The 27,200-nt window shown below is 41.7% G+C and overlaps 1 protein-coding gene across 1 annotated transcript in view; it reads left to right on the top strand.

Moving 5' to 3' along the window:
• Positions 1 to 1,032: 1,032 nt before the first annotated feature.
• spns2 (SPNS lysolipid transporter 2, sphingosine-1-phosphate) overlaps positions 1,033 to 27,200 on the top strand; it is a 71,719-nt gene continuing 45,551 nt past the window's right edge. Inside the window, exons 1-2 of the mRNA XM_022209419.2 lie at positions 1,033 to 1,510; positions 22,722 to 22,787. Of these exons, the coding sequence (XP_022065111.1) occupies positions 1,279 to 1,510; positions 22,722 to 22,787 (298 nt within the window). The 5' untranslated portion in view covers positions 1,033 to 1,278. The remainder of the gene's footprint in view (positions 1,511 to 22,721; positions 22,788 to 27,200) is intronic.

Raw genomic sequence — 27,200 nt, 5'->3', positions numbered from 1 at the left:
GTCTGTCATATTTATTTCTGGTGCAATGTCAGCACACTCAAATCTGTGCATTATGAATATGTTTTATGATCTGAATGATTTTTTCCACATATATAGGAATCTGTACATCAATAATTTTTAGATCTCATTCCACATTCTGAATAACTTGACCAATGCCTAGATTTTCTACACGTAACAAAATTTATATAATATCAACAGTACAAATGCATATTTCTTGGTTTTTTTTATTGTTTTATTGTTGTACCCTTATTGGTGACATTGTTCCCTTTACTGCTATAACAGTGGAAATCCCTCTGCTGTAGAAGCAATAAAGAATTATCTTATCTTAACTTAGACGCTTGCTAAAGTCTGTCCTGGGAATACAGCTGTGCTAATATACCTGATGCATCTGTGCACACAGACATTGCTGACATTGAGTTAAATTATATTCATGTACATTGTGGTTCTTTTTATGTGACAACATGTGAGTGAATTATATCCTTTTAAAGTCCCTAGAATCTGTCTTTGATCCGAAACTGTAACAAAGACAGCATGACAAACTAAACATATCACATTTGGTGTATTTAGTCTTCAGTGAAAATAAATGTGCACATAACTTTAGATCTTTACATGATTTATCTATTTCGAAGCTTTGACTAAAAATCTGATCACATCCATAGACTGTATATAAAGATATAAATTTATATACAGTCTATGATGACACCAAGTGAACCTCAGCAGCTCCTTCTGATCTGTGTGCAGTACACCTCAGTGACCTACTTGTATTAGCCCAGTTATTCAGCAGTAATAATAGCACTACACCCTCAGTCAGCTGTCTTTGCACCCTTACAAATTTGAATGATGAGTAAATAATAAAAGAATAAAATCACACCCAGCCATTTCCCAGAATTGTGCGCTTCTATGGAAATAACAGGGAGTTTTTTTTTTCTCCAACCGCACCACAGTCCCTTCAGTCCGCCGGCATCTCTCGGTATCAGGTGCTCCATCATTCAGGGTTTCAGGGGCGGAGTCTTCTTCAGGTCACACCCCATACACAAGCGCTCGGTCCACCGGAGAGAAAAGAGCCGAAGGAGCGCACAGAGCACCGTCCGTCACTGCGCACTGCTCCAAAAAATATGAGCCGCCGCTGCGCTTCAGCCAACAGGACAACAAGCTCACTGCGACTAATTCCAGCTGAAACCTCTGACCATCGCTGCCTGTGGTCCTAATTCTACTACTCTCCTCTCCATTCTCTGCCTCTGTCTCTCTGCCTGTGCGCTGGATCTTTCGTGCCAGAAAATGTGTGTGGAGAGCGATGGATGTGAGATTGAGGGCTGCAGCAGTTCGGATGAGGTGCGCACACTGTCGGGCAGCATGAGTCCTGGACTGAAATCCAACCCGGACCTTCACCCCTGCAAGCCGGGCCAGAAATTCCGCGCCGCGCTGCTCAGATGCCGCTCACCGGCTGCTGCCGCCGGGATCCTCAGCTTTGGGAACGTCCTCAATTACATGGATAGATACACCGTAGCCGGTAAGCGCTCATCTCTCTCTGTTACATAGTATTCTACTCCTGTGGGCAAAGTTGATCAGTTTTCTTAATTTGTTGGCCTGATTGTGCACTAATTGCCTCACAGCACACCTCAGCTGAGGCGGGCAGAACAATGGGTTTGTCCGAGCGCAGTGGACTCTGTGTTAAAGCCACCAGGGTGCTGTAAGATTGTGCGCTCTGGGTGCTGATTAAATCAAACATATAACCCTCTCTATCACTCGAAGAAAAGCTTGACCGTAATAATCGCCCCTCGTGGCTGATAGATAATTGCGGATCGATCAATTAATTCGATCAGCTCTCCATCCGCCGACCCTAGCTGCATGCTTTGGCACCGCGCTTGATGTCGCTGTGGGCTCATCTGTCAAATGTGAAGAAAAGGAAGCTTCTTATCAGTATAGAGAATCAGTTATTAGTTGTTGGCGGTTTCTGAGATTTAATTCAGCATCTCTTAGGTTGTGCGGCGGCTGTGAGATGATGTGATGAGGCCATGTGCTGTTAATCCTCTGTGTCCGCATGTCCTCACTGTGGTGCTGGAGATCCAGAACGTGTTTCACTAGACATGTTTTATTAAAATCGTATGCAGATGGAAATTAAGCTTCATGATAAATTATTTGTTAAATGAACTGACTGTGGCCATTAAAAAAAACAACTAAAAAATCAAGAGTAAAATAAGATAAATGACAGACTTTGGAGAAAAAAATGTTTCATCTGTTAAAACAATTTACTAAAAAGGTAATCAAACCATTAAAACTTCATTTCATTTTTTAGTTATACATATATATTATAGATTCATTGTAAAGCAATAAATGTGTAACCTCTTGTTACAATTAATAAATCTGTGCAATTCAAAATCAGATTGGATCCTCATTATATCCTTAGTTTAGCTTTTTCAGTATTGACATAGCTGGATTTTGTCTTTAGTCCTTTTTTATTACGGTTTGGGCATTGGATGTTGGCACTGAATGGGTTAAAAATATTGCTGCAGCATGAGAAAAGAGGGAAACGTGTTCGTGGGGGCTCTCCTGTACAAAGAAATGCTTTCCTGGTTAAAGTGCAAGTTTCTATGGCTGCTCCTGCTGACCGAGTCACTTAAAATAGTGACATATTAACAGTCAACAAGAAATTATCGTTTGTGACATGTGTAATTCTGATTTACTGAGTTATTGTACAACATTTTTATTTGTTAATCTTAGGAAATTGTCGGAATTTGTCTCTGTAGCTCTTGGCAGAAGTAAGGAGTGGCTAATTCAAGCAGAACAATGTGTACACTTAAGTAACCACATGCCTCCAGCTCATCATCCTGAAGGCTTCAGGTCCAGTCCATCAACTGTGAGCCTTAAAGCCTCGGGCGCCTCAGTGACCAGAACAGCAGGATGGCTTGAGCTGCTCAACCTACAGCCAGGCCAGGAATGTGTTGATGTACAGCAGCATATCTAATCTTAGCATCTGCAAGCACCATTCAGTCACAGCAGATACAGTGCCTATCATAAGTATTCACCCCCTTTGATGTTTTACCCTTTTATTGCTTTCATAAATCAATCATGGTCAAAAAAAATTAGCTTTTTTAACAAAAAAAAATATTGGAAAAAACTCTTTAATGTAAAAGTGAAAACATTTCTACAAAGTAATGTTAATGAAAGAAAATTATATAAATGAAAATAATTGTTTGCATAATTATTCACCCCCTTCAAGTCAGTATTTAGTAGATGCACCTTTGGCTGCAATCACAGCAGTGAGTCTGTGTGGATAGGTCTCAATCAGTCTTGCACATCTGCCCACTGCAATTATGCTCCATTCTTCTTTGCAAAACTGCTCAAGCTCTGTCAGGTCGAATGGGTATCGGGCATGAACAGCCCTTTTCAAGTCCAGCCACAAATTCTCTATAGGATTGAGGTCTGGGCTTTGACTCGGCCACTCCAGAACATTTAGCTGGTTCTTTTTTAACCATTCCTGTGTAGCTTTTGCAGTATGTTTTAGATCATTGTCTTGCTGGAAAATAAATCTTCTCCCAAGACGTAGTTCTCTTGCAGACTGAAAAAGATTGTCCCCCAGGATTTCAGTGTATTTTGCAGCATTCATTCTGCCCTCTATCTTTACAAGCCTTCCAGGTCCAGTTGCTGAGAAACATCCCCACAGCATGATGCTGCCACCACCATGCTTCACAGTGGGGATGGTGTGTTTTTGGTGATGTGCAGTGTTTGGTTTCCGCCTAACATGACGTCTTGTCTGATGGCCAAAAAGCTCAATTTTGGTCTCATCAGACCAAAGAATCTTCTTCCACTTGACCATGGAGTCTTCCACATGCTTTTTGGCAAACTCAAGTCGAGATCTAATATGACTTTTCTTCAACAGTGGCTTTCTCATTGCCACTCTCCCATAAAGCTTTGACCGGTGAAGAACCCGGGCAGCAGTTGCTGCATGCACAGTCTCTCCCATCTCAGCAGCTGAAGCTTGTAACTCCTTCAGAGTAGTTGTAGGGGTCTTGGTGGCTTCTCTCACTAGTCTCCTACTTGCACGGTCACTCAGTTTACGAGGGCGTCCTGATCTAGGCAGATTCACACGAGTGCCATATTCCTTCCATTTCTTGATAATTGATTTCACTGAATTCCGGGGGATGTTCAGTGCCTTGGAAATTTTTTTGTAACCATCCCCTGAATTGTACTTCTCAATAACCCTTTCCCTGAGTTGCTTAGAGTATTCTCCTGTCTTCATGGTGTAATGGTAGCCAGGAATACTGATCAATCACTCTCTGGACCCTTCAGACACAGGTGTTTTACAACTCAATCACTTGAAACACACCCACACCACTCAGGTGATCTTCATTTCACTGATTGTGAGACTATTGGCAACAATTTGATGGACCTCTATTGAATTAGACCATTAAATTAAAAAGGGGGTGAATAATTATGCAAACAATTATTTTCATTTATATAATTTTCTTTCATTAACATTACTTTATAGAAATCTGTTTTCACTTTGACATTGAAGAGTTTTTTCCAATATTTTTTTTTTCAGAAAGCTAAATTTTATTGACCATGATTGATTTATGAAAGCAGTAAAAGGGTAAAACATCAAAGGGGGTGAATACTTATGATAGGCACTGTAGACTGAGAAACCCCTTATAGACATCCTCAGTCATGCATGAGTCAATCAAGCTCTGGATTTGTACTCCTGTCTCATCATGCCTTGATCAGAAGAAGCCCCTCATGAAGGGGCTCAGGAGCCACTCTATTCTTCTCTGGTGTTTCCATCACGATGCTGCCTCTGCTCTTTGCAAACAGTGTCATGAACAGTGAGGGAGAAAATCCTCTGCAAAGCTGTAAACTTCGCTGAGCGCTGGCTGTGCTGTGACTCTAGCGGAGGAGTGACTGAGGAGAGATGAGTGGAAAGTGGAAACAGGGAGGAAAGTGACGGGGTTGGAGGGGAGGAGGGGGGTGTTGAATGCAGCATCTCAGGCGAGCCCTTGTGGGAAGAGTCTGTGGTGCAGAAGAGGGGGTCTCTTCTCCGTCGCTGCCACCTGACCGTTGCTGGATAGTTGTGCATTATGCATGGGCAGCATGTGCGTCAGACCCTCATACAGAAGGAAGAGCGGCGACCATGTGGATCCAACACAACTAATACACACAGCAAAGGCTTATCTGCCATTTTCCCTCCTCTCCTCATGTCTTTCTCTCCTCTCCTGCAGTGTGGGCAACGTTGCAGTAGTAATTAAGTGGTGGGAGCAGTGCATCTGTACAGAACGGGGAGGGAGGGGAGTTACACAGAGCCGTATGATCTAGCAAAATAATAATAATTCTATGCTGTTTAATTGTAAATATAAATGGTGATAATCATTGGCTACATTTTTGCCAGTAAGATTAAATATCAGTTTGTTCACTTGTCTTTTCCAACTCCTTGTTTCTTATGTACCGTCAGTTCCTTCTTCTACTTCTCCTGCTCTCTTTTCTTAATTCCCTTCGGAATCAGGTACCCAAAGCGCATCCCAACTCATAGATCTTAATGTCAATTAAGCAAGCATGAGCGCACACCCACAGAAAGTGCACACACACACTTTAGAAAAGACCATTTTAAGAGGGGCTGAATACGAGAGGAAGGCAGGGGGGCTTTGTGGAGGGAGGGGCTGACTGCTGCAGAGGCAGTCAGAGGGAAGTGGACGCAAAAGGCAGGCAGCAGTGAGCGAGAGCGATGCCTCCCCCCCTCTCCCACACACACACACACACACACACACACACACACACACACACACACACACACACACACACACACACACACACACACACACACACACACACACACACGCACATACGCACACACCCGACGTCAAAAGGTCTTTGTACCAATAGTCATTACTGTAGTGTGTGTGGATCACTAAAGCATTGTCACAGAGAAACAGGGTGACCATTCTAGACACCGGGGCTATTCTCATCCACAACAATGATGAGAAAATTGCACCCAGCAATGCACAGTAACAGTGTCAAAGAGGTGGATCTTTCTGTTAAACCCTCGTGTCAGAGGTAAAACAACACACACATGCACATAAAACAACAGCAGCCACAAACTGCTGTTTATGATTCCAACACTTAACTTATCCAAGATCATGGTAAGAACCACAAGAGAAGTCTTTTTTTGTGTGTGAGTAGTTGTTTTGTTCTGTATTCGATAGATTTACTGCCAATATCTTTTATACAAGACTTGAATGTTTAATTGCACCACTTTAGGAGGAGGGACATCTTCAAAACAAAATAATTATATGAGAGAATGCAAAAAAAAAAGGATTCAGTATTGCTTCTATCAGTCTGACTCAGATTTCTGTACAGTGACTTGTTTTTCAGTCTGGAAAAGAAACATACTGTGACATAAATATACAATGCATAAACCTTTTAAATTTTTCATGCATTAAACTGCTCTTTCCACCAACTTTTTAATATCAATTTCACTGGTGTAATGTGGTGTGTTCAACTAGACATCATCAAAGGACTACAAGCAGCTCAAATTTCTACATTTTCCATATTTCTGTGTTGTGGAATTGGCAGTAAAGACAGTGATCTGGTTTTAGTCAGACACACTTATGGGGCAAAATCCAAGTGTGAACAGGCACAGAAGAGGCCGCTATTAAGTTTGAGGGGTGCTGAAGAGAAGGAGTGTGTGAACGACAGTGTTGAGCCTGTCTTGGACTTCAGGCTCAGCTGTTGAGCTGCAGGTCAGACCTGACCTGGAGTGCTCCCTCACAGGCCTGCTTGTTTTTACGACCGTCTGTGATGCAGACAGTGAAGAAACAGGGAGTGTCTGGGACATTTGAGGCAGTCCTGATGAAGTCCATCTCTCACTCCTCATAGCATTTCAGAACATCAGTGTGGAAGAAAATGAGTTAAGTGAAAATGAGAGGATGCAAGATTGGAGTGGAAGCCTGTCGCAGCTGGATGAGTTACGATGCTCCGTCAGGGTCATCTGTGTTTGGCCTCTGGAAGTAGCCACCTACCCTTCAGCCACTTATATTCCATTTGTGTTTATATTCCAAGAGCTTTGAGATTTAGAGGGCAACTATGTTTAATTTAATTTGAGGTGGCTTTGAAACCTTAAATCCCAGTGTTGGTCCTTCTGTAGTCCCACAGCAGACAGTCCAAGCTCCTCGACAGCTTATCATAAAGAGGGGATTAAGTGTTTTTTCAGAGAATATGAGGATATGTGAAGCAGACACGCAGCACTTAAAGTTATTTGCTTGGTAAGTAAGTAAGCCCTGATGTGTGTTAACTGTAGCCACCCCCCTGTGTGCAGCCAAAAGGACAACTTGTGGGGTATGGACTGAAGCTTAATCTGTGCTGAACAGAAATGTTGGGGAGCCTCAGATTAACACTTCTGCAGAGCACCTTAAGCTGAATTGTCTCAGTCAAGCTGTCATTTGAGGAATACCTCCAAACAGGGTCCCATCCCATTGGACAGTGCAAGACCCTTGCATGTGAACTTTTGGCATCTTGCATTTAGACATAGATGATCCTTCGTTAATAATCCTCTTAAGTCGAGCTCTTTGTTGCCCAGTAAAAAAAAAAGAAGATGTAGCGATCTATCCAGTCTGACAGGCCGGGCAGATTAATTCCAGTTAGCTTTGTCCAGTTTCCTTTGTGGCCGCTCATTATCACTGTCCACATCCGCCCAAGGCTGTCTCTGCATTAGCATTTCCACTTCAAGCAAAGACAGTGCTTGTGTTCTGTCTTCTGCATGTTTCCCTCACTGTTGTCACAGTCTGAAGCACTGTTTGTAGGATGGAAGTGCTCAAAATGCAACAAAGTGCTCCACTTTCAGTTCCACAGAGACGAGAGAGAAGAAGAGAAGTGAACATAGTGTAGGTGTGTCTGAGAGATTGGTGAATTAATCGATATATGCATAGATACAAAGTAGTCAGTGTGCAACAATAAATGTAAAGTGTCTCTGTGACAGTTTTTGAGCTGCTGGTAGAAACAGGACACAGAAGATCCTCTCAGTAACATGGAGTGTTGCACCCAAATATGTCAGGAGAAGGAAGTGTCTTCTCATTACTGAAGTGTGCAAGAGGTTGTGTGGGCCACGCTTGAGTTGCTTTAGGGTTTAGCTGTTGGTTGTTTCACCCTTTACTCTTCTCCCTATTTCACCCTCTCTTGTTTTATGGCGTTCACATTAAAGGTCTCCGAACAACAGCAGAGACATTAAAAAGATGGAAGGGCCCCTAGTAATTTATTTTATAGGGTTACTGCCTCTTTCTTGCTGCGCTTTTTCCATCTGATGTGGAGCTGTTTCAAGTCAGACAAGCTGCTTCGTACAGTATGAATCCACATCTCTTTGAAAGGAGGTTTCATTTCTTCTGCACATTTTTTACTATACTTCAACACCCCCTTGCAAAATCTGGACATCTTTTATTTCACTGCTGACAGCAAAATATCAGTTCTATTCAACAGATGTTAAAATGAGCCCTTGACAATTGCATGACTTCCTACCAAGTGAACTTTCCAGACTGGTTTCTCACAGATATCCCACTAATCTCTTTATGTCTGTATCCTAGCATGTCGTTCCCACTGCTGTGAGAAAACAGTCTGTGTGTTCTTTAGGCTCCAATTTAGCCGACGTCTGTAATAGTAACCGATGGAATTAGACAGAACTTCTTCCTCTGCCAGTTCAGGTTCTTTCATGGGACTACTCCAAATTTTACCATCAAACAGACACACTCCCATCGCAGCAGCATTCACCCAGTGACCCCAGCAGCTATGAACGCATTGTTTCATGGCTGTGTTGATGGCCACTTTTCGGGGACTCTTTCGCTCTTCCTGTCCGTACAGCTGTTATTTTGGCATTAGCCCAACCTTGCATCCTCCATCACTCATCACAGCTATGAGACCATTACATGTGTTGCATTCTGGAGGGGATATTTTTACTCAGTGTTGCCTCTGCTTAGGCCTGGAACTGTGAGAAACACTGAGTGAGTAGATGTGTTGTACAGATATGACAGGTGCATACCGGTGTTCTAAAAACAAATGGAAGTTAGTTATTGTACTGGAAGTGCTCACCAAGACAGTCAGCAGTGTCAGCAGAGGATGTGCTGCAATTGACTAAATTAAGGTTCTTTAAAACCCATAGTGCTTCTTTAGTGTAATTTGTATCTATCATGGTGCTGCTTCTTGGAGTCACAGCTCCCGTACATGATACACATTTTGAAATTCAGTGTGGCTTACAGTGAGGTTATACATCCACAAATCTGCTTGAAACCACAGAAAAAAGACTCTCTCTCTCTCTCTTCATTACAGAGCTTGTCTTACAATCAGCATGTTTTTATTCATTATTTAAGTACTTTTACTGTGACCAGTTTGCCACAATGTGACTAAATGTAAGCTTAATTTTTTCCTGTAACCCTGCTGCCATACATCTACTTAGAACTCATCTTTCCTTTAACAAGATACAGGCAGATAAGGCAAGTATTTGAGGGGCTGTTTCAACACACTGGTCTTTCTCTAATCATATAAATTCTTAACTAGGCTTATCGTTCAACTTCTAGCAGTTTAATGAGTCAACTTGTAAAAGCCTGAGTTGCTTGCTCAAGACCCCCATTGATCTTTGTCCTGTGAGGCTGAGTGGTAGCCTGATAATCACTGGCCTCCTCTTTGTCGTCATCTCAGGACTGTGTGTGGACATGAGGATGAGGAGCTGCTGTTTCCTTTGGTGTAAAGAGTTTGTCCTAGGATTACAGCCTCTGAGATAAACACAGAATTATCTCAGTCCGGTGAGGAGATGTTGGAGTGACAGGAAAAATTAATCATCATGAGCAGAGGTGGTATGGTGCTCTCCAAACACTTATCCTCAAAGTTTAAATTGTGCCCCTCCCTTCCTGCTTCATTATCAAAATGGATTGGATTGTTTACCTGCAGAAAACGCTAATATTCAGCTTTTCATGCAGCTGGAAAGATTGCAGGAAGGAAGGAGGAAAGATTGGACATATGTAGGGCACTTTGCTGTGTGACTTACTGTCAAGAAACAGCTCATCCCTGCTGAAAAAATGTGATACGAAAAATATTTGGTTGCCTCACTCCCTGAATCCCGTCTTTTATGATTATCATAGCATTTTTACACAGTTAATGACAGTTGAATTAAAAACACATTTAGTATTTAACATCTTATGATGTTTGACCGTGTCATAATCTAACGCCAAAACCAGAGTAATGGCTTTATTTGCACAGCAGAAATGTCAATAAACACAGACCCATTTTTTGTGTCAGACGAATGACCTTTTCACTGCTCAGACTCCACTGTCAGCTTCCCTTTCCTCCAGCCACCCAAACACTCTGTCACGCTCACTCCCATTTCAACACACACCAAGAGAACTAGCAAAAAAAAAACCGAAAGCAACACAAACAAGTGAAATTTCTGTGTTGTGAAGGTCACAGTCAGTAGTTCCCCTGAGCCCAGTGCTTTGGCTGAAGCTGCTCATACATGTAGTGAAGAGATGGAAATAGAAGGCAATGCAATCCATTTTGTATCCTCACAAAATTACACACAGACGCTGCATATTGATCAACACAACATTTGCTTGGAATTTTCTGCGAGTGATGAAATTGTACTGTCCTGAGACATGCTGAAATTGGATTTTTCTTGGACACGTTAACAAGTTGTTCTTGTGAGGATTGGAATCTAATATTGACCTGCTTGCACCCAGCCGTTGTGAAAGCAGACCTGCAGCTCGCAGTAATACTAGCTCTCAGCTCCTGGAATCTCCCGCAGCTGCTAGAATAATATTTTGAGTGTGTGTACAGCAGCCCCTATATTTGGAAAGTCTTCTTTCTTGAGGAAAAAATTAATCTTTTCTCCAATTTACATGTGATAGAGTAAATACTGAAGCCTGGCGGGATTATTTAATCTTTTATATCCACTAGTCAGGCCATGGATACGTATGTGTGTGTGTGTACGTGTGTGCGTGCGTGTGTGTGTGTGTGTGTGTGTGTGTGTGTGTGTGTGTGTGTGTGGCCTCACGTCTCATCGGCTCTTATTTGATTTGATTTGTGGATATCTGTCATGTCGTCAGAGCTGGATGTGATTGCAGCAGGATTTTCATTACTGTGTTTGGTGTATGTGCTGTGATGTTTGTGGGAAGAACTGGGGATAAATATGGGTGCTGACCTCTGTCAGAGTCTTAGATCTTTCTGTTAATGCCCTGGGTCAGAGGTGCGCCAACACACACACAAACACACATGCACCAACAGCACTGAGTGTTTTTTCTAACGTTAAAGGTTCACACTTAGGTTTGAATTCCTCTGAGAATGTGTCATCGGTTTTGAGTTTCCAAGGCATCCCTGCTGTCACAGTAACAACACACGCTGCATATGCATATGCAGATATTAAACTTAATGTTGGGCTGCAATCTGGCATCATCACATCATTTTTCCTAATCAATCCAGCCTCTAATTTAACTTCTGTCTAATTTTGCTCTGCATAGCTTGATTGCATGTGTGTGTTTCTGTCTGCACTGTGGAAGAATTTGCTTGTGAGACAATGACAGGCTGAGTTTTGCTTTTTGCTTCTGCAGTGCAGTCGTACAGCAGAATGGCTGGTCACACCTCACTGACTCGGTCAGATTATTACAGCATTGTTTTGATTCTTTAGCACCATAAATGTGTGGTGGTGCATATTTAGATATGTAGCTCTGCAGGTGGTAGGAGCTGCAGGAGGTTTTGTTTGCACATATTAATCCCACTGAACCGTATCGTATTTAGCATGCCGGTTGAATCTGTTTCTCAATGGTTTGACGGCATACAATGCAGCGGTGCTTTTTGTTATGATTTATGTTTAGTGATGTTTTAGGAAGACTATGCATGATCCACAGTGCATCTCAGGATGTAGACAGAAGTTTCTTCACCACAAAACTTAATTTGCATATGTTTTTATTGTACTTTAATGACTGACTGATACCTCTGTATTCCCTGAGGCGAGTATGCAGCAGGTATGTGTGCTGTTCTCTAATGAAGCAGGCCTGGTATGTGGAGGAAGCTTTAGAAGAACAAAAAAAGTTTCCGTGGCGTGTTTTCCCACGCCACCAAGAATTCAAACTCACTTCACACTCACACCCTGTGCCAAAGGTTTTGAAAAGAGATGTCACATTGTAGGAAAAAATCTAATTGTGTTTAATGCTCATTTCCGATGGAGCACGTCAGCAGATTACAAATGGTTTCTCAGGCTGTTCTTTATGAGTTTGTTTAAAAAGATATATTTGGGTTTCTCTGGGAGTGTTTGAAATAGCAGGAGGAGGTAATGAAATGCATATCTAATTCATGAGACAATGAAAGATGGACTTCAAGTCCCCAGCTAAGCTGTCCTGCCTGTAAGTGGGATGAGACTAAATTGAAAATTAGTGGTTTGCCATTTGAATGAAGTCACGGTGTGAGAGTGGCATCAGTAGGATTGTTTTTAAGCATAGAACTACAGAGAGGTCACCTTGACAGCATCAGAATGAATGTTTTTATATGTATGATTTGTCTACCCTCGGAATGCAGTTAACATAATGGGAATTCAGGAGAAAGATTGGACAAATATGCTTGACATTCATAGATATAGATATGAACTCCCACAGTAGCATCAGAACTGTAAGGGCACAACACACTGCAGTACATTCACTGTCTGATACATTGTAGTGGGGAGGAGTGGCACATACATCTCATTAGTCATAGACCAACTGGAGTAGTGTTGGCTTCCTTGGAGAATAATGAGTGATGTGTGGGAGAAGAAAACAGACTCATTTATAGTTCTTGTAATCACTATGCACATAAAATCTATATATGGAAGCATTCCTTATCAGTCACAGTAAGGCCTCTCTCCGACCCAGCTGAGCAACCCTGAAACAATGCTAAATTATGTGGCAGAGATGTGGTGACATCCCAGTGCTGGAATAAAGACACCTGAGGCACAATTAGCTCCTAATGGCTGAGTATTGATGGCAGCTTAGTGGTTCTGGTCAGTCTTGATTTAGTCTGTTTGTTTTACTCATTGTCTTGAAAAATTACCATGAAAAAAAGTCAGATGAAGTATGTATTGTTAACCATTTCTAATTTATAAAAAACCCCACAATAAACTACAAACTTAAAGCGTAAATAATGCCATAAATATTACATATTTGGAACCAGCTGGTTCTGTTTCCCCATTCAACCCCCATTTTGTGAAGCTCATACATTGTGATTATCCACAGAAGATAGCCAGAAGATGGCCTGCTTAAAGCTAAATTCAGCTAAATTGAGCTGAAAATACAAAATTTAGCCACTCTCTTTCTCTTCTTCTCATTGCTTGGGGTTCACGTTGGACCTACTCTCACTGCACAGAAAAAAAAACAAGCATTGAGGTCTAGACAGTCAGCGTGACAGCCTGCGGACAGCTTATCATTATGCATTGCAGCTCATGCTGGTTGAATCAAGAGGAAATCAGCTGAAGAAGACGAGTCAAGCAGCACAGAAATGTGCTGTGAAGTTAGAAAGGTAAAGTTTTGGATATTTAAATGAAGATGTCTGCGCCATATTAGAGCTGTTTTATCTATCGGTAAATAAAAATGCTTTGTTCAAAGGCTTGTCATTAAACAAACAAATATAACAAAAGCAATCTGGACATTATGTACAAATTGCACTAATTATGCAGGAGGATATTTGAGTACCATCCATAATATTCCCGTCATCCTCATAAAGGACCAGGAGAGCAAGTGAGGAGAGGAGGAATAAAATCTCATTAAAACACTACATAATAGTTTTAATCCCCCTCACTGTTATGTAAATCAGCGCTGGGATTACTGACAGGATTTTTCAGATACAGATGTGCTGGTGCAGGCTGTGTGTTGGCTTCACACACTCTGCACACAGACACACATAGCAATACAAGGAACTACCTGATACATGTATCGCTTGCTATTTTTAGCAGAGAAACTGGCTGTATGTTCTCATAAGCATACATTTCCATAATGTAAAGGAGCACAGCATTGTGGGTAGAAGGCTGTGTATGTATATATGTATGTTTTTAGCATGTTTTAGCCACACTGGCAGTCAAGCAGTGTTTTGTTGGTCCACTGATCCACTGTTTCCGCGGACATATCTAAACAGCAATCACATGGATTGCCATGAAAGTTTGTGCAAATATTCATGTTTCCCAGCGGATGAACAACATCAACTTTGGAAATTTCAGGGTTTTTCCTTTAGAGCTGGCATCTGGTCAAACCCTCTTGTGCTCCTGCATTTAGTGCTAATTAACCAATAATAGAATCTTTGTGCTTCCAAATTGATATTTGAAAAATATATGTGCAACAATATGTATGAAAGCATTGAGGACATTTAATTTTTATAGAAATTGTTATTGGTGTCTGACAATCTGTAAGCCTTGGGACATTTTTGTGGGTTTTCTGAGCAGGATACCATCCATATCACATCTCAATTAAATAACCGGAGGCTGTTCAGGCCTCTTGAATGATTTTCTCCAGTTAAAGTGGCTGCTTTTCAAAATTTCACAGAAATAACACTCCTCCAGGTCCACATTCAAGGTTGAGTTCAAGTGCTGTTCAGTATTCCTGAGAGACACTGGTGTGAACGAGTGCAGCTCATGGAGATCCCCTGGCAGTCAAACAGTCTCATCTCAACTCAAATACCTTTGCTTCGCTTCACTGCATCTCTTTCCAGTGCGTCTAACGCATTATCTCATATGAACAAGCGGGCTATCCTCTGGATGTATTATTGATGAGCTATAGGTTTAGTCTGCTCCCTTGATGCTTCTCTGTGCGTCCTCTCTGCTGCCATCAAATATTTAGCACGTACTGGCTGGGACTAATGCATCGCAGTCCTTGAGCTGAATTCAAGCTTTTGATTAGTGAAAGAAAATTAGGAGGGAAAATAACCCCTATTAATCAGAGTGGTAAGGCTGGCAAACCTACAGAACTTTAATTTGATTTTGCCCCAGTTTGGCTGTCACAAATTTAAAAGATTAGAGTGAAAGCTGTCTCAAATGTCATAGTGGTTATATTCCTGAAATAACAACATATTCATCCTCACACACTGGTAGCAGCTCTGATGTGAATGTATTAATTTTAGTATAGGGTAGTGGTGCACTAATAGTTAATTGTTAAATCAACTTGATGTGGTGTCTACTTCAGAATCAGCAAAGTAAATAAAGAGGCATTAACTAATACAACCAGCTGAATTTATAGTTTATGCTTGAACCCTTAATGTGTCATCCATACATCAGATTCAGCAAACTTACAAAAGAAACATGAACTAAAACTTGCAATCTAACTTACTCTTACTTGCATCTATTTGTGTACATAAGTCCATGAATGGCAGCTATTCATAGGTTCTTCACCTTGGCATGATGGGAAATGACTTGAAACAGGATCTGCGTTGGTGTAGACGTGTTGCTGCAGCACAAGTGAGAAGATGAAAAATGATCCAGGAAGCAATTTGAATAACCCATCCATGAGCTGGAAGTTTGTCAGATGGCAAAATACTGCACAGTGTTTCATATTATAGAGAGAGTGAAAAGGGATGACAAAGTTACCTTGGTGATAATAGTTTTATCATCCTGTTAAACTATCGCAGGCTGAACTGTGGAATTACATGCTACAGAATGATCTTTGGCGAATATGTACATACGACGGTTGCTGAATTACTTTACCTTATCTTCTAGCATATAGAAAAACACCATATGTGCATAGTAACAAGGTAACAAACTACATTTTCATTGGAAGAGGTTTTATCGGCTTCACACCACTACACAACACTAAAACCCTTTTCAGTTTAGCCTCTGCAATCATAGTAGTGAAGGGAGATACATGAAGAATCAATAAACTAAAAAACTCCAGATATGGAATATTATCCTGAATTTACCAACCTTTATGTTGCCTGTCCAGGCAACAGGTCATCAGATAGGTTTACATTAGCAGTGCCTGTAGCCGCCTTCAAAAGGGTCCATACTGACTTTTAAAAAAACAAATGAAAGATATTGTGTTTATCAATGACGTCAAGCAAATATGTTGGTGTTGTACATTTGCGATGCCATTTTTGATATATGTTTTAAATCATGAATTGTTTGCATCACGTTTTCTTGCTAGCAGTCTTGTGTACTGGGTCTGTTAGTGCACTGATAGTAATGAGACATGTACCACCAACTGTTCCCTATCAGCAGAACTGAAACCAACAGCAGGTTGTAAATTGCACTGTCAAGACACTGTGCACGCACACAGTTATCTGTGTCCTCATTCACATGCATCTACAAAACAAAAACAGGGCTTCACTGATAAAAACATTGCTGCAGATCGCTATCAGTGATCAGAAAACTCACTGGGGTAGCAACTCTCGGGTAGATAATATTAATATATTTCCAAATTCTACAGCCCTGAAGCTTGCAAGTAGTATAGTAACCTCCCATAGCAGATGTGCAGCCAAAATTCTATATTGCAGAATGTCTGGCTGCACCGTATTAGCCGTCTGTTATAGGAGGCTAGTTTGTATTTCTTTAAGCCTGTCACTGTTGCTTGGATGGAGCTAAGCCCGGGATGCAGTAATGGTGTATCTGCAAAATAGTGATGGGGGAGTTGTTTTAGTTAAACATTTGCATGTCTGGAATAGTTGCCAATTGCAGGACAAATTCACTGAAAATAAGTTGCAGAGCTGCCTTACTGAATGATCCAAACCTTCAGCTTGAAAATTTGTAGAGATGGTCATTTTAAAAACACATAGATGGGGAAGGAAAAAACCACTAGCAGGCTCATACCTGCAGCCTTCATCCGGTGACTCAGACTAGTAGAATGACTACCTTAGATCTTAGTATATTTCTAACACAGTGTACAGTCTGAGTGGTTATGTGTGAACTTGTGTGTTCCACTCGCTACCAACAGGGAAGGCGAAATCCAACTTTTCTCACATGCACTCACACGCTCCTTGTGTTTTGCTGATTTTATTGGGGAATCCGCCTCTTGAACAGCTCTGAAGTCCTCCCTGCTCCATACGCTGTTTCCCAGACATCTGCAGTACGTTTCCTTTCTGTGTGGCAGGCAAAGGAAGTGGAATGGAAAAACTGCTCCCCCGCCCACTGCGGCCACATGGCAAGGGAGGAGAGCAGTCGGTCAGGAGCCCGCCGGCCACAGTCGGGCATATTTGTGGTTAGCTTTCTCCTCGGCTGCAGTCTGAGGCGCTCTGCAGCTCGACCTGCCTCTCCACTCTGCTGCTTCGCTCTGCACTGTTTCGTCTTCTGTCTCTCACACACGTCAATCTAAAAACTATTCACAAGAACAACCAGAAAAGATGCACTCCTCACTCATTATGGGCCCCCACTGTCTTCCTTCCCAGACTATTTATACTGATGGGGGTGACACATGAAAAGGGATCACCCCATTTGCAGGAATGGACGGGAAGGATCTGGCCACATCAGCAGAGCGGTTCACCGCTGCCCGTCACACTCTGGCCAGAATGAATGACTTCCATCCATTGGCTCGCTCACTCTTAGACACACACACAATGAAACCAGGGGAAAGGGGAACACACACACACACACACACACACACACACACACACACACACACACATATACTAAACAATGGAAACATATGCTTTGCAAAACCAGCCCAGCCCTGACCGACCTGATGTAGACACCACCTATTTCTTTCCTCTGCTCTATGTCTGTGTCTCACCATCACCCTGCACAGTTTTGCCCTCCTTCCTCTTAGCCTAGTTTCTCTGAGCAGAAATAGAACCAAGGGGGATCCATAGGTCTCTGTTGGGGATTTGATATGAAATCTGTCCTCTGCAAGCTAATGGAGGTCTGCCGGTGTATATCTGTGTATGGCTGTGTTGGGTGTGGTATGCATGGGTAGATTTTCACTCATGGTGTATTTGTGAGTGTACGATGGTCTCAGAGGAGCAATGCTGGCAGTCTGCGTCACAGCGAGAGCTGGCCTTGCAAACACAGCATATTCATTTAAACATCTGCGGATCACTGCGTCATGTTGCAGCAACAAATACACATGTGGTGTTTTTTGTCTGTTTTGTTTGTCTCTGTTTCCTAAAAATTGCTTGATCTACACCAATTTCGAAATTCTGGCTTGTACAGTAAAGTCAACAGTCTACTAGTGTCCTTATAATGGGAAAAGCAAAAGCTGTAGAAAAAGTACTATTCATATTGGAGAATGATCATTCACTATTCATCGCTCTGAATGCAGCATTTGTGGCATGTTAACGTTCACCAATTTGAGTCATTTCTTCTCGTGCTACACTGAAAAAAATAGTCATAAAAGCAGACTTTATGAGCGGGTGGAATAAGTGTCAGCTCCACAGTGCACACGACTCTGTATCAACTCTGTGTTGTAACTGTAGTGAGCAACTGCAGCCAATACAGTAGTATGTATTAGGACTGAAGTCCCACCTACTCAACACCCGAAGTCTGCATGTTTTCTCTAAATTAAGACGTGAGCTACTCTTTCTGCTTGACTTAGCCCAAATCAATGAATTAGATACACTAAAAGCTACTTCTGCAGAATATTAGATGTAAAGAGAATGATAGTCTGAGCAGATTACTGTGCTTAATGTTTTAGATGATATGCAATGCCAGTTGTTGAGATGTGATATGCAAACTGTTGTTTTCCGAGTTTACACTCGACTTTTTGGCCACTTGTTCGAACAAAATGCAGCCACCCCAATGAGTTCTTTGACATGCTATCAATTAGTTTGGAGCCAACTCTGAGTAAATGTTTAGTCAATGTTAAATAAGTTAGAGGGCAGTCTCCAGTAGGTCCAAAGTTGTGAAAACATGAGGTGTTTACAGGTGGTCTGTTACTCCCTCTACCACAAAATATTGGATTCATCTTGGCCTTCCATTTTCTCCTTATGAAAATAACAGCAGCGATTGTCTAACCTATGAGCTATGTGAACAAATCAGCCAACGTTTTGACCTGGCATCACAAAAACTTCATGAAGCAAGTCTTGAAGTGTCAAAGCAAGCATAAAAGTGGCTCTTGGCCATTACACATCACAGATCAGTTTAGCAATAAAGGATGACTATGCTAGAAAATAAAATCAGTGACAACCTACTTCTTTTGTTCGGCTCAATCAGTTTTCTTCTTTCAATTCTTTGAAGCTGAACCACAAGGCGTGTACAGTAAATTCAGGAGGGAGTGGTCTGCCAAGTAGCTGTCAGAGTGCATAGCTATGTGAGCGCTATTACTTTGAATGAAGATGGAAGTTGCTGTGGTTATTGTGAGCTGTCAGGAAGATCCACATTCCTGCAATGTTTCTTGCTTTGGCATCATGCTCAGATGCACACAGACCCTGGAGGCCGAGACTTGAGAAACTCATTAATGTTGCTAAAGTAAATGGATCCATGAGGTCCATGTGCTATGTTGTTACAATGGCAGTAGTGACCTGATATGTAGCTAGTATATGAACTATCTCTCTTTTCCCAGTTGCTATAGTGCCATTGTATGTGTAATTTAGGAAGACCTTAGCAGGTATTGCAGTGTGAGAAATGTGCTGCTGAAATGTTCACATTGAATCAGAATCAGTTGACTGAAATTGCGAGGAGGATTTTTTTCTTATTTGGAAAAAATGTAGTTTGGATATGTGGAAAGCTGTGTTCCTTTGTGGTCTCTTGACCTTTATCTCTGCAAGCACCCGAACAGCATTGCCATGGCAACTAAACTGGGCGCTACCAGCCTGGGTGAGTGTTGTCGTAACTCATCATCAGATGCATCCCTGAATGTCTGTGTATCTTCAAGGCCTGGTTGTTACAGTCATATAAACATGTATTTATACATCTCAGCTTGAAGTGAAAGAGAGAAATGATTAAGAATCATTGAAAGACTCAACAATCATGACAAAAGACAAATCTAAAGGGCAGAGTGCTGAGTATTTAAAGGCCTCAGTGTGAACAGAGATGGTACTTGTGATAGGCTGCTGCACAAACACAGAACTGCTGGCTTTCTGTAATCCCCTAAAGATTAGCACAGTCCATTACACAGCTCATTGCACTTGAATCTCATATAACACACTGTTGCTTTAATCTGAGTCCCATCTTTGATTTTAATGGAAACGAATTCAGCTGCTCGTGCATCATATCAACTTCTCATACAATATTTTCCCATGTTTTTAATAGATTTTGTCTTGTTTAAGTTGTCAGCACGATCTTATCAAACAGTGGCTGTAGCTTTAGTTTGTATAACATTTTCTGCTCTGTTTTCGTATTCTTAAACAGCATTTTGCCAACTCTACCTTTATTAATTGTCTGGTAATTGTGTGGTAAGTGTAGATGGGTGTGGCTCAGACAAATGTAGACTCTGTCCAGGAGGGACGCTCCACCATCTGGTATAAAAATCCCCCTCCCAGCAGGCTGTGTGTATATGTGTGTGTATACTTCATCTTCAAGGCTAATTGCATTACAGCTGTACAATGCAGTGTTAAACACTTATGTCACTGTTTGACAGGGTTGACAAGGGGGAGGCACAGCCAACCTGCCTGCCAAGGGCATGTAGAGATGACAACCTGATGGTCTTTTGCTTTGTTTGTTTGTGTCTGCTTGGATAACAGGCTCAGAAAACCTCAACCTGCTTAAAGTAGTTTTGTCCTATAGACAAGAGAATTCGCTACACTCCTGAAGTGTATGAAGTTAATGTTCTGATTGGATTCACACACTGTCAAAATAGTTAAATAGTTAAAAAATAGTTTTGAAATGTAATTTTTTTAAAAGAAGTAAATAATCCTTTAAAAAACAGGTGAATACTAGAAACAATGTCCGCAACAAAGTCTGTAATTAGACAAATTGTTGTCTGTTCTTTTGCAAGCTGACACTAAAACCTAAACAAAAAAACCCCAAAAAAACTAAAAACAAACAAATGAAAATATAATATTGGACATTATTTGAAAGAAAAATTGTGTATAATAAGGATTACAATGATGGTATATATGGTATATCTTCTGTTTTGTTAAATTTTGTGTGATTCACCATAACTTAGACTGGATCTGGGTAGTGTTGTACCTTCTTTGACGCAGTTGCTGCATGATTGCATGATTCTCTGGCTGCTGTGAGTGCTAATAATAAACACTGTTATTATGAGGAATTGAGCTTCTCCTCGCTGTTGATAGTGTAGCGTACTGGCTGAACTGTGGGTTTCACTGAAACCGACTGATAACTAGCACGCAAGCACTTTAAAGTCAAGTTATTAGGAAAGCGAAAGAAGACAAATAGTTGTCGGTGTAACACTTCAACAAGAATGCTGGCTGTAGTGTGAGAATGTGAGCAGGTGGTTTGACTCAGCCGACAGGAATCTGACGAACGTCTCTGCTCCTGTCACAGTCCAACCTGCACCTGCCTGTGTGTCGTACCGCCTTAAACCACACTGCATCCTTCCGCTGACAAACAGACAAGAGACAACAACAACGAGAATAGAAGAAGTATCTGCAGTTCTGAACGCAGTTATTGGCTATGATCTTTCCTGTCATCATCCATTTTAAAATCCCTGAGATGACAGAACCCCTTTGCATTTGTGAAAGTTACAGGTGCATTAGTGTAGAGGTCAGGTTATGCCAGGTGATTCTGTTCTGCAGGGCTCACAGGAGGAGAACAGACAGATCAGAGGCAGGCAGCTCCTTAAAATGTTAGTCATGCCTCTGTTCCATTTTCATGAGCTGTGTTGCAATCCCCAGGACCAGGCTGCCAGCTTCACACAGAGGCAGCTAGCACCACCAAGCACAACACACTGGACTGCAACAAGATGTTTTATTCCTTTTCTTTTTTCTTCTTCATTAGAAAATACAACTTTAAAGGTGGTGGTCTCCAGAGGAGTACAATTCATTTGATGAAACTTGTTGCTTCTTGTTTATTGATGCTTAAAGTTACATAGCAGCCATAAAGGGAATTCTTTAATTTTTCACCATTTGATCTTCTTCATCTTGATCCTCTGATGTTTATGGTGTGTTTAAAAGTTTATGAGACTTCGTACTCAGGCAAGTCACAATGAACTCAGACAAGTCATAATGTTGTGATGAGCAGATATCCAACTGTTCTCGTGCGTTAACTGTCCTACAATTGACCAAACACCAGATGCCATTCATTCTATAAAGGCATTAGTGAGCTGCACAGTATGTGGATTTATTTCATTCCAGCACTGCAGCTCTTGAGTTACAGTAATAGGACTAAGACAACTTCAAAGATCTTGTGGTTTCTCACAGTGGTGCGATGTTATGGTGCTGCTGTACGTCTGCATGACTGATGTGAGCCACCACATAAACTGACCTCACACAGTCGGCTGCAGTGTCATCTGGTAAAACCTCAATCAGCTCCAGTCGCTGTGCTTCTCCAGAGCGGTTCACACCAGCCAGTGAGAGGTTAGCAGTGGAGAATTTAACACAATATAACACCAGGAATTGTTCATAAATAACACCCTGTGGGGAAATCTTCTTAGCTATCTATGGAACTTTTCCACTGCATGGCAGCCAAGAGAGCACTTATCAGGGATATTATGTTGCTTTTCAGGGATGTTAAGTGAATGACAACCTCTGAGTGCTCTCCATCCATCATGTCCAACAGTAATCACAAGCCGCAAAAGACAGTCATAAAGTCAGCATTAATTTATCTGTAGGTCAGATAGACCTCAGTGTTTCAGTACCTGCAATTAGGATTGTTTATTTGTCATGACACCACATTTATGCTTTCTTTCTGTTCATGTTTACAGGTGTTCTGCTTGACATCCAGCGGCATTACGAAGTAACTGACAGTGGAATCGGCTTATTACAAACAGGTAAGTCTCCTTTTTTCCCATAATTACATATGTGAAAATAGCTCAACACATAAACACATTCTCTTCGTGATGAGTTCAGTTATTATGTAAGTCAGATCTTATTTAAAATGGACGGAACAATCATAGGCAGAGGCTGCAGCTCCAGTCAGCCTTCTGATCTCAGACTCTGTAAAGTCCCAGCTAACAGCTTACATGCCTGCAATGTTTTTGTGTTTTCACACTCAAACAGTCAGAGTTATTGACAAAACAACTTATCAATGCCAAGGCTATGTATTATGTTGTTAACTTACATTATCGGCCCACTAATGACTCACTCATATCTGTAAGCATTTTCCTTTATACATATTAAAGTGCTGTAATCATTGCATTTAAACCAAAATCATTGCAAGATTTCTCAGAGGAAAATGTAAAAATGAGCTCCACTGCCTTTCTACAAGTCTGCAAAACCAAAGTAGGAATAAATTCATGCTGGACAGTTTTAAATATACAGCATATTACACATATATACACATATAATACACTCCTGTTGTTTTTTTAATGTGCACAAATTTTGTGGTTTACAGAGATGCTCATGTAGATATTAGTGGAACAATGCAAAATTTACAGACCTTCATGGACTGAAACTATAACCCTGTCTTTACAAAGCTGAACCTCTAAAAGTTTAGAGGTAATTTGCATGTGCACAGTTTATAACTCTGTAAATATATTGACATTTTACATATTTGATGTCTGGAAAAACATAGCACAGTAGTATAGATGCTCCCGAGAACATTTAATAAATTGGTGGAAGTATATTTCACCTAACACCACTGCATCACAGGGTGACCTAAGTGAGGGAGTTGTGGCAGCAGTGTTGCCTCAGCAGGCCAGGTCAATAGAAAGGAAAACACAGCTGAGAGCAACACAGGTTGTGCTCCTGAAAGCTGCATACACCCAGACACTCTACGGAGGTTAGGGCAGGGTTTCCTGCTCCACTCAAGACCCCAATGAATTTACCTTTCAGGGAGATACCTTGCAAAGCCCTCTGAGTGGAGGACAGGCCCCCGTCTTGTCTCTGTGTGCCCTCAGACTCATTCAAACACCAACAAACTTGCACACAAAGTGCCATTTAGAACAAGCAGGCAAGTCTGAGTTTGAGGGGGGAAGAATACAGCCCAGTGTTTTCCTCTACTTCACTTGATGTTCTTTGACTAACTTTGGGTTGGCTGAATGGTGTGTTGAGGACAAAAATATCCAGCAGGAAAAAGAACTCAGTGTTATAATTTCTGAACAGTGAATTAGCCATTTCATCATTTCCAAATCTCATGTCCACCCAAACTGACTCCAGTATGGAGATCTATATTTTCTGTCATCCAGCCTTTCTCCTTTACATATGGTCTCTGTAAATGTTCTTATGTATGTTTTCATAGAGTTTGTCATTTTTCTGGCAACAGAAGTCAAGAAATGAAATACATTCTGGCGTTTGAATGAACTGAAATCCACATGAAGGTTTCTCTCTCACACCTCCACAGACTGGTGATTGTCCTGATGTGTGGAATCAAGCACATTTTTAAAAGCCTGGCCCTAGCAAAACATCAGGGTGAGAAAAGGGCATTACTAGTTTTTTTTCAATCAGCAGGGTGTCTGCAGTTATGAAAACATGCTGACTTTTGCAGGTGATGTCTGCTCCGACCCGCACATTTGTAGAAAACTCTTAACAAGAAACAGGAAACTATGAAACGTGTTAATTCTGTTTGCACTGGCTCATTATTTGAGTTATGCGTACAGACACACTGGCACAGACTCACAGCAAAATGTGCAGTATGTTAGGTGAATTGCAGTCACAGCTGATCTGTCCTGTGCACCGTCTGCATTTGCAAGTCTCTGGCACCGGGCTGGAGGCAGGTCTGCTGTGTGTTTGCCTCAACTGTCCCGGCCTGTCGTGGTTCAGACACCGCTTGGCCCCTGATCCCCAGCCGACCTCTTTCTCACACCGACTTCAGGAATTCTGGGTGTGCGGGAGTTTAGGTGGGTGCAGACAGGGAGCCTTGGTGAGGAGTTTAGGAGGATGATGTAATCTCGATACTCGAAGGGAGAATCTCTGTGCATGTTTACAGTTTGCACATTTCCCTTCCGGTGTCCCTCACCCCCAATTTCCATTTCTAGAGAGAACAGTTCTCACCCCTGTGAACACCTGCAGGCCAGGCTGGTTCTGTCTTCTCTCCTTCCTCACTGTCCTGGCAGCTTTCATGCACCTGGGAACATAAAATGCCAACGTAGGTGTTTTACAGGCGGTGGGTGTTGTGTGTGCTGAGGCTTTTCTTTGCTGCCAGGTCACCCTCAAGCTTTGAAAAAACACTGACCACACACTGCCGGATCCAAGCATAAGACTGAATCAGAATCACTTTATGAACTTAAAAAAGGAATAGTTAGGCTCTTTTCTTTGGCTCTTTATCAGAACTACTGGAATGAAAAATTTCCCATACCTAGACGTTCCTGACAAGTTGTTTGCTTTTAGGTAACACAAGCCTGACTGAGCATTGGAGGAGCCCTTCAGACCTGCTGCAGTGTTTGCATTTTGATTCCTGCGCTGTAAAAAAACAGAAGTTCTTCTTTTGCCTTATTTTTTGCTCCTAATTTGTAATTTTCAAGCCACAGATATCTGTTTACAACAACAAACATTATTTAATTATGCTACTTAGAATCATTTTAAGAGAAGAAAAGGTAAAACGATTTCTCCCCATTAGCATTGTCATTAATGTTTTTGTACGTGTGTTGTATAAACTGGTGTTTACACACTGAAGGGCACCACATGGAAAAATACCCTGCGGTGAGCTCAGCATTCACAACACCAATTATTTTTGTTATTTGGCAACACTGATGCGTTCAAAAGCAGCTCACACGACACTAATTGACACGAGGTATGTGTTCATTTCTATTGTGCATGTGTGTGTGTGTGCGCACTAGTGTGATTACTGCCTAAGGTGCTGACATCTCCGCTCTGGGTGTAAGAGGATGAGGTGTTCATAGCTGTCTGTCAGGTTAGTGCAAAGGAATTCAGGTTGAGCCTGGAGCTGTCCAGCTCCGTCCGTCAGCAGGCAGAGATGCTCTCACTTGAACTCAGCAGACCTGTCAGAGCACCAGGACAGCCTTAACTTAGCTCTCCCCCACAAATGACAGGTCTATGTGCTAATGGCCTTCAGGCAGTGACTATCTGAAGTGACTGACACTCACACACAACTGTGAACAGGACCAGTCCCGAGGGTACGGAGGGCACGGAAGGTTAATGGAAGAGAGGAAGGGGAGAGGGGGTTCACCTGGATGCTGTTACCTTTGGTTAGGGGGGAGTTCTGAGCTCTTTTGTTAACCAGACTGAGAAATCTGAGTGAACGCTATCACCTCCCTCTAACATACTATAGTTATTGTATTCAAGTGCTTTGAGGCAAATCAGGAAAGAAAGTCTAAATGGGTTGAATTATCTCTCATAATGGAGGCTGGCACAATTATTATCCTCCACTGGTTGAGCATGGAGGCAGAGTTATTGAGGTCAGTGAGGCTGGATCTACAGCGGGGCGGTGGCTTAATAAGGAGCCGGCGCTCAAAACAGCTCGCAGACTGTCTGCGCCCTGTTCTGTGTGTGGCTGCCCACCTTGTCTGAAACACGACCCCAGCACATGAACACACACCAACTGACATTGCCCCGGTCTTAACATGGTGTCAGTCTGCTACTCAGCCAGTCTGTGAGCTGTAAGGAATGAGGACACAGGTGCTGTGGGAGATTTGGCACTCTAAAAAAATCATGTTTGGGCCCAACAACAAAAAAAGAATAATACATTTCAATCTCTCCGAGTTATGATCATTTTCTAACGAAATTCTTTTTAGCCAACAAACTACACTGAGTTAGTGGAATCAGGTTTTTTTTATCACCAGTCTGACTGAAATGATCCTGACATGTTAAAATAGATGAGGGGACTTGAAAACCTAAACTCAAAGTGAAGAAAAGTCCAGATATCAAGCTAATTTTGTTAGGTTATCTCAGCTTGAATTCAGATTTATATAAACTAATGCAGAAATTTGACTTTAAATTACACAGTGTTAAATGGATAGAAGAACCAAAGTTATTATATCAACCCAACCATCAATATACTGTTATTTTAAATCTGTAAACTAAAAACGAATTAAAATCCGTAATTATCTTTAATCTTGCAGCCCTGCATTCAGTTAAGTGGTGGGAATAGAAATCTTAAATTACTTTTTACAGTATAACTTGAGCTCCACTAACAGATCGGACTAATACTGCAGCTTTAAACCTAAACCGCAGGAGCTCAGCACTGTGCTGAAGTCACTGTCATGTTTTTTCAGAGTTTCTCTCAAGCTGTACTATAGTTGAGGCTGTCTGACAGTCTTCCATTACTGCATCTGAAGTGTGGCCAT

Source organism: Acanthochromis polyacanthus, chromosome 17 (genome assembly GCF_021347895.1).
Source record: "Acanthochromis polyacanthus isolate Apoly-LR-REF ecotype Palm Island chromosome 17, KAUST_Apoly_ChrSc, whole genome shotgun sequence".
Classification (NCBI taxonomy): Eukaryota; Metazoa; Chordata; class Actinopteri; family Pomacentridae; genus Acanthochromis; species Acanthochromis polyacanthus.
The sequence above is the reverse complement of the archived record's forward strand: the minus strand, read 5'-3'. Positions and strand labels throughout refer to the sequence as shown.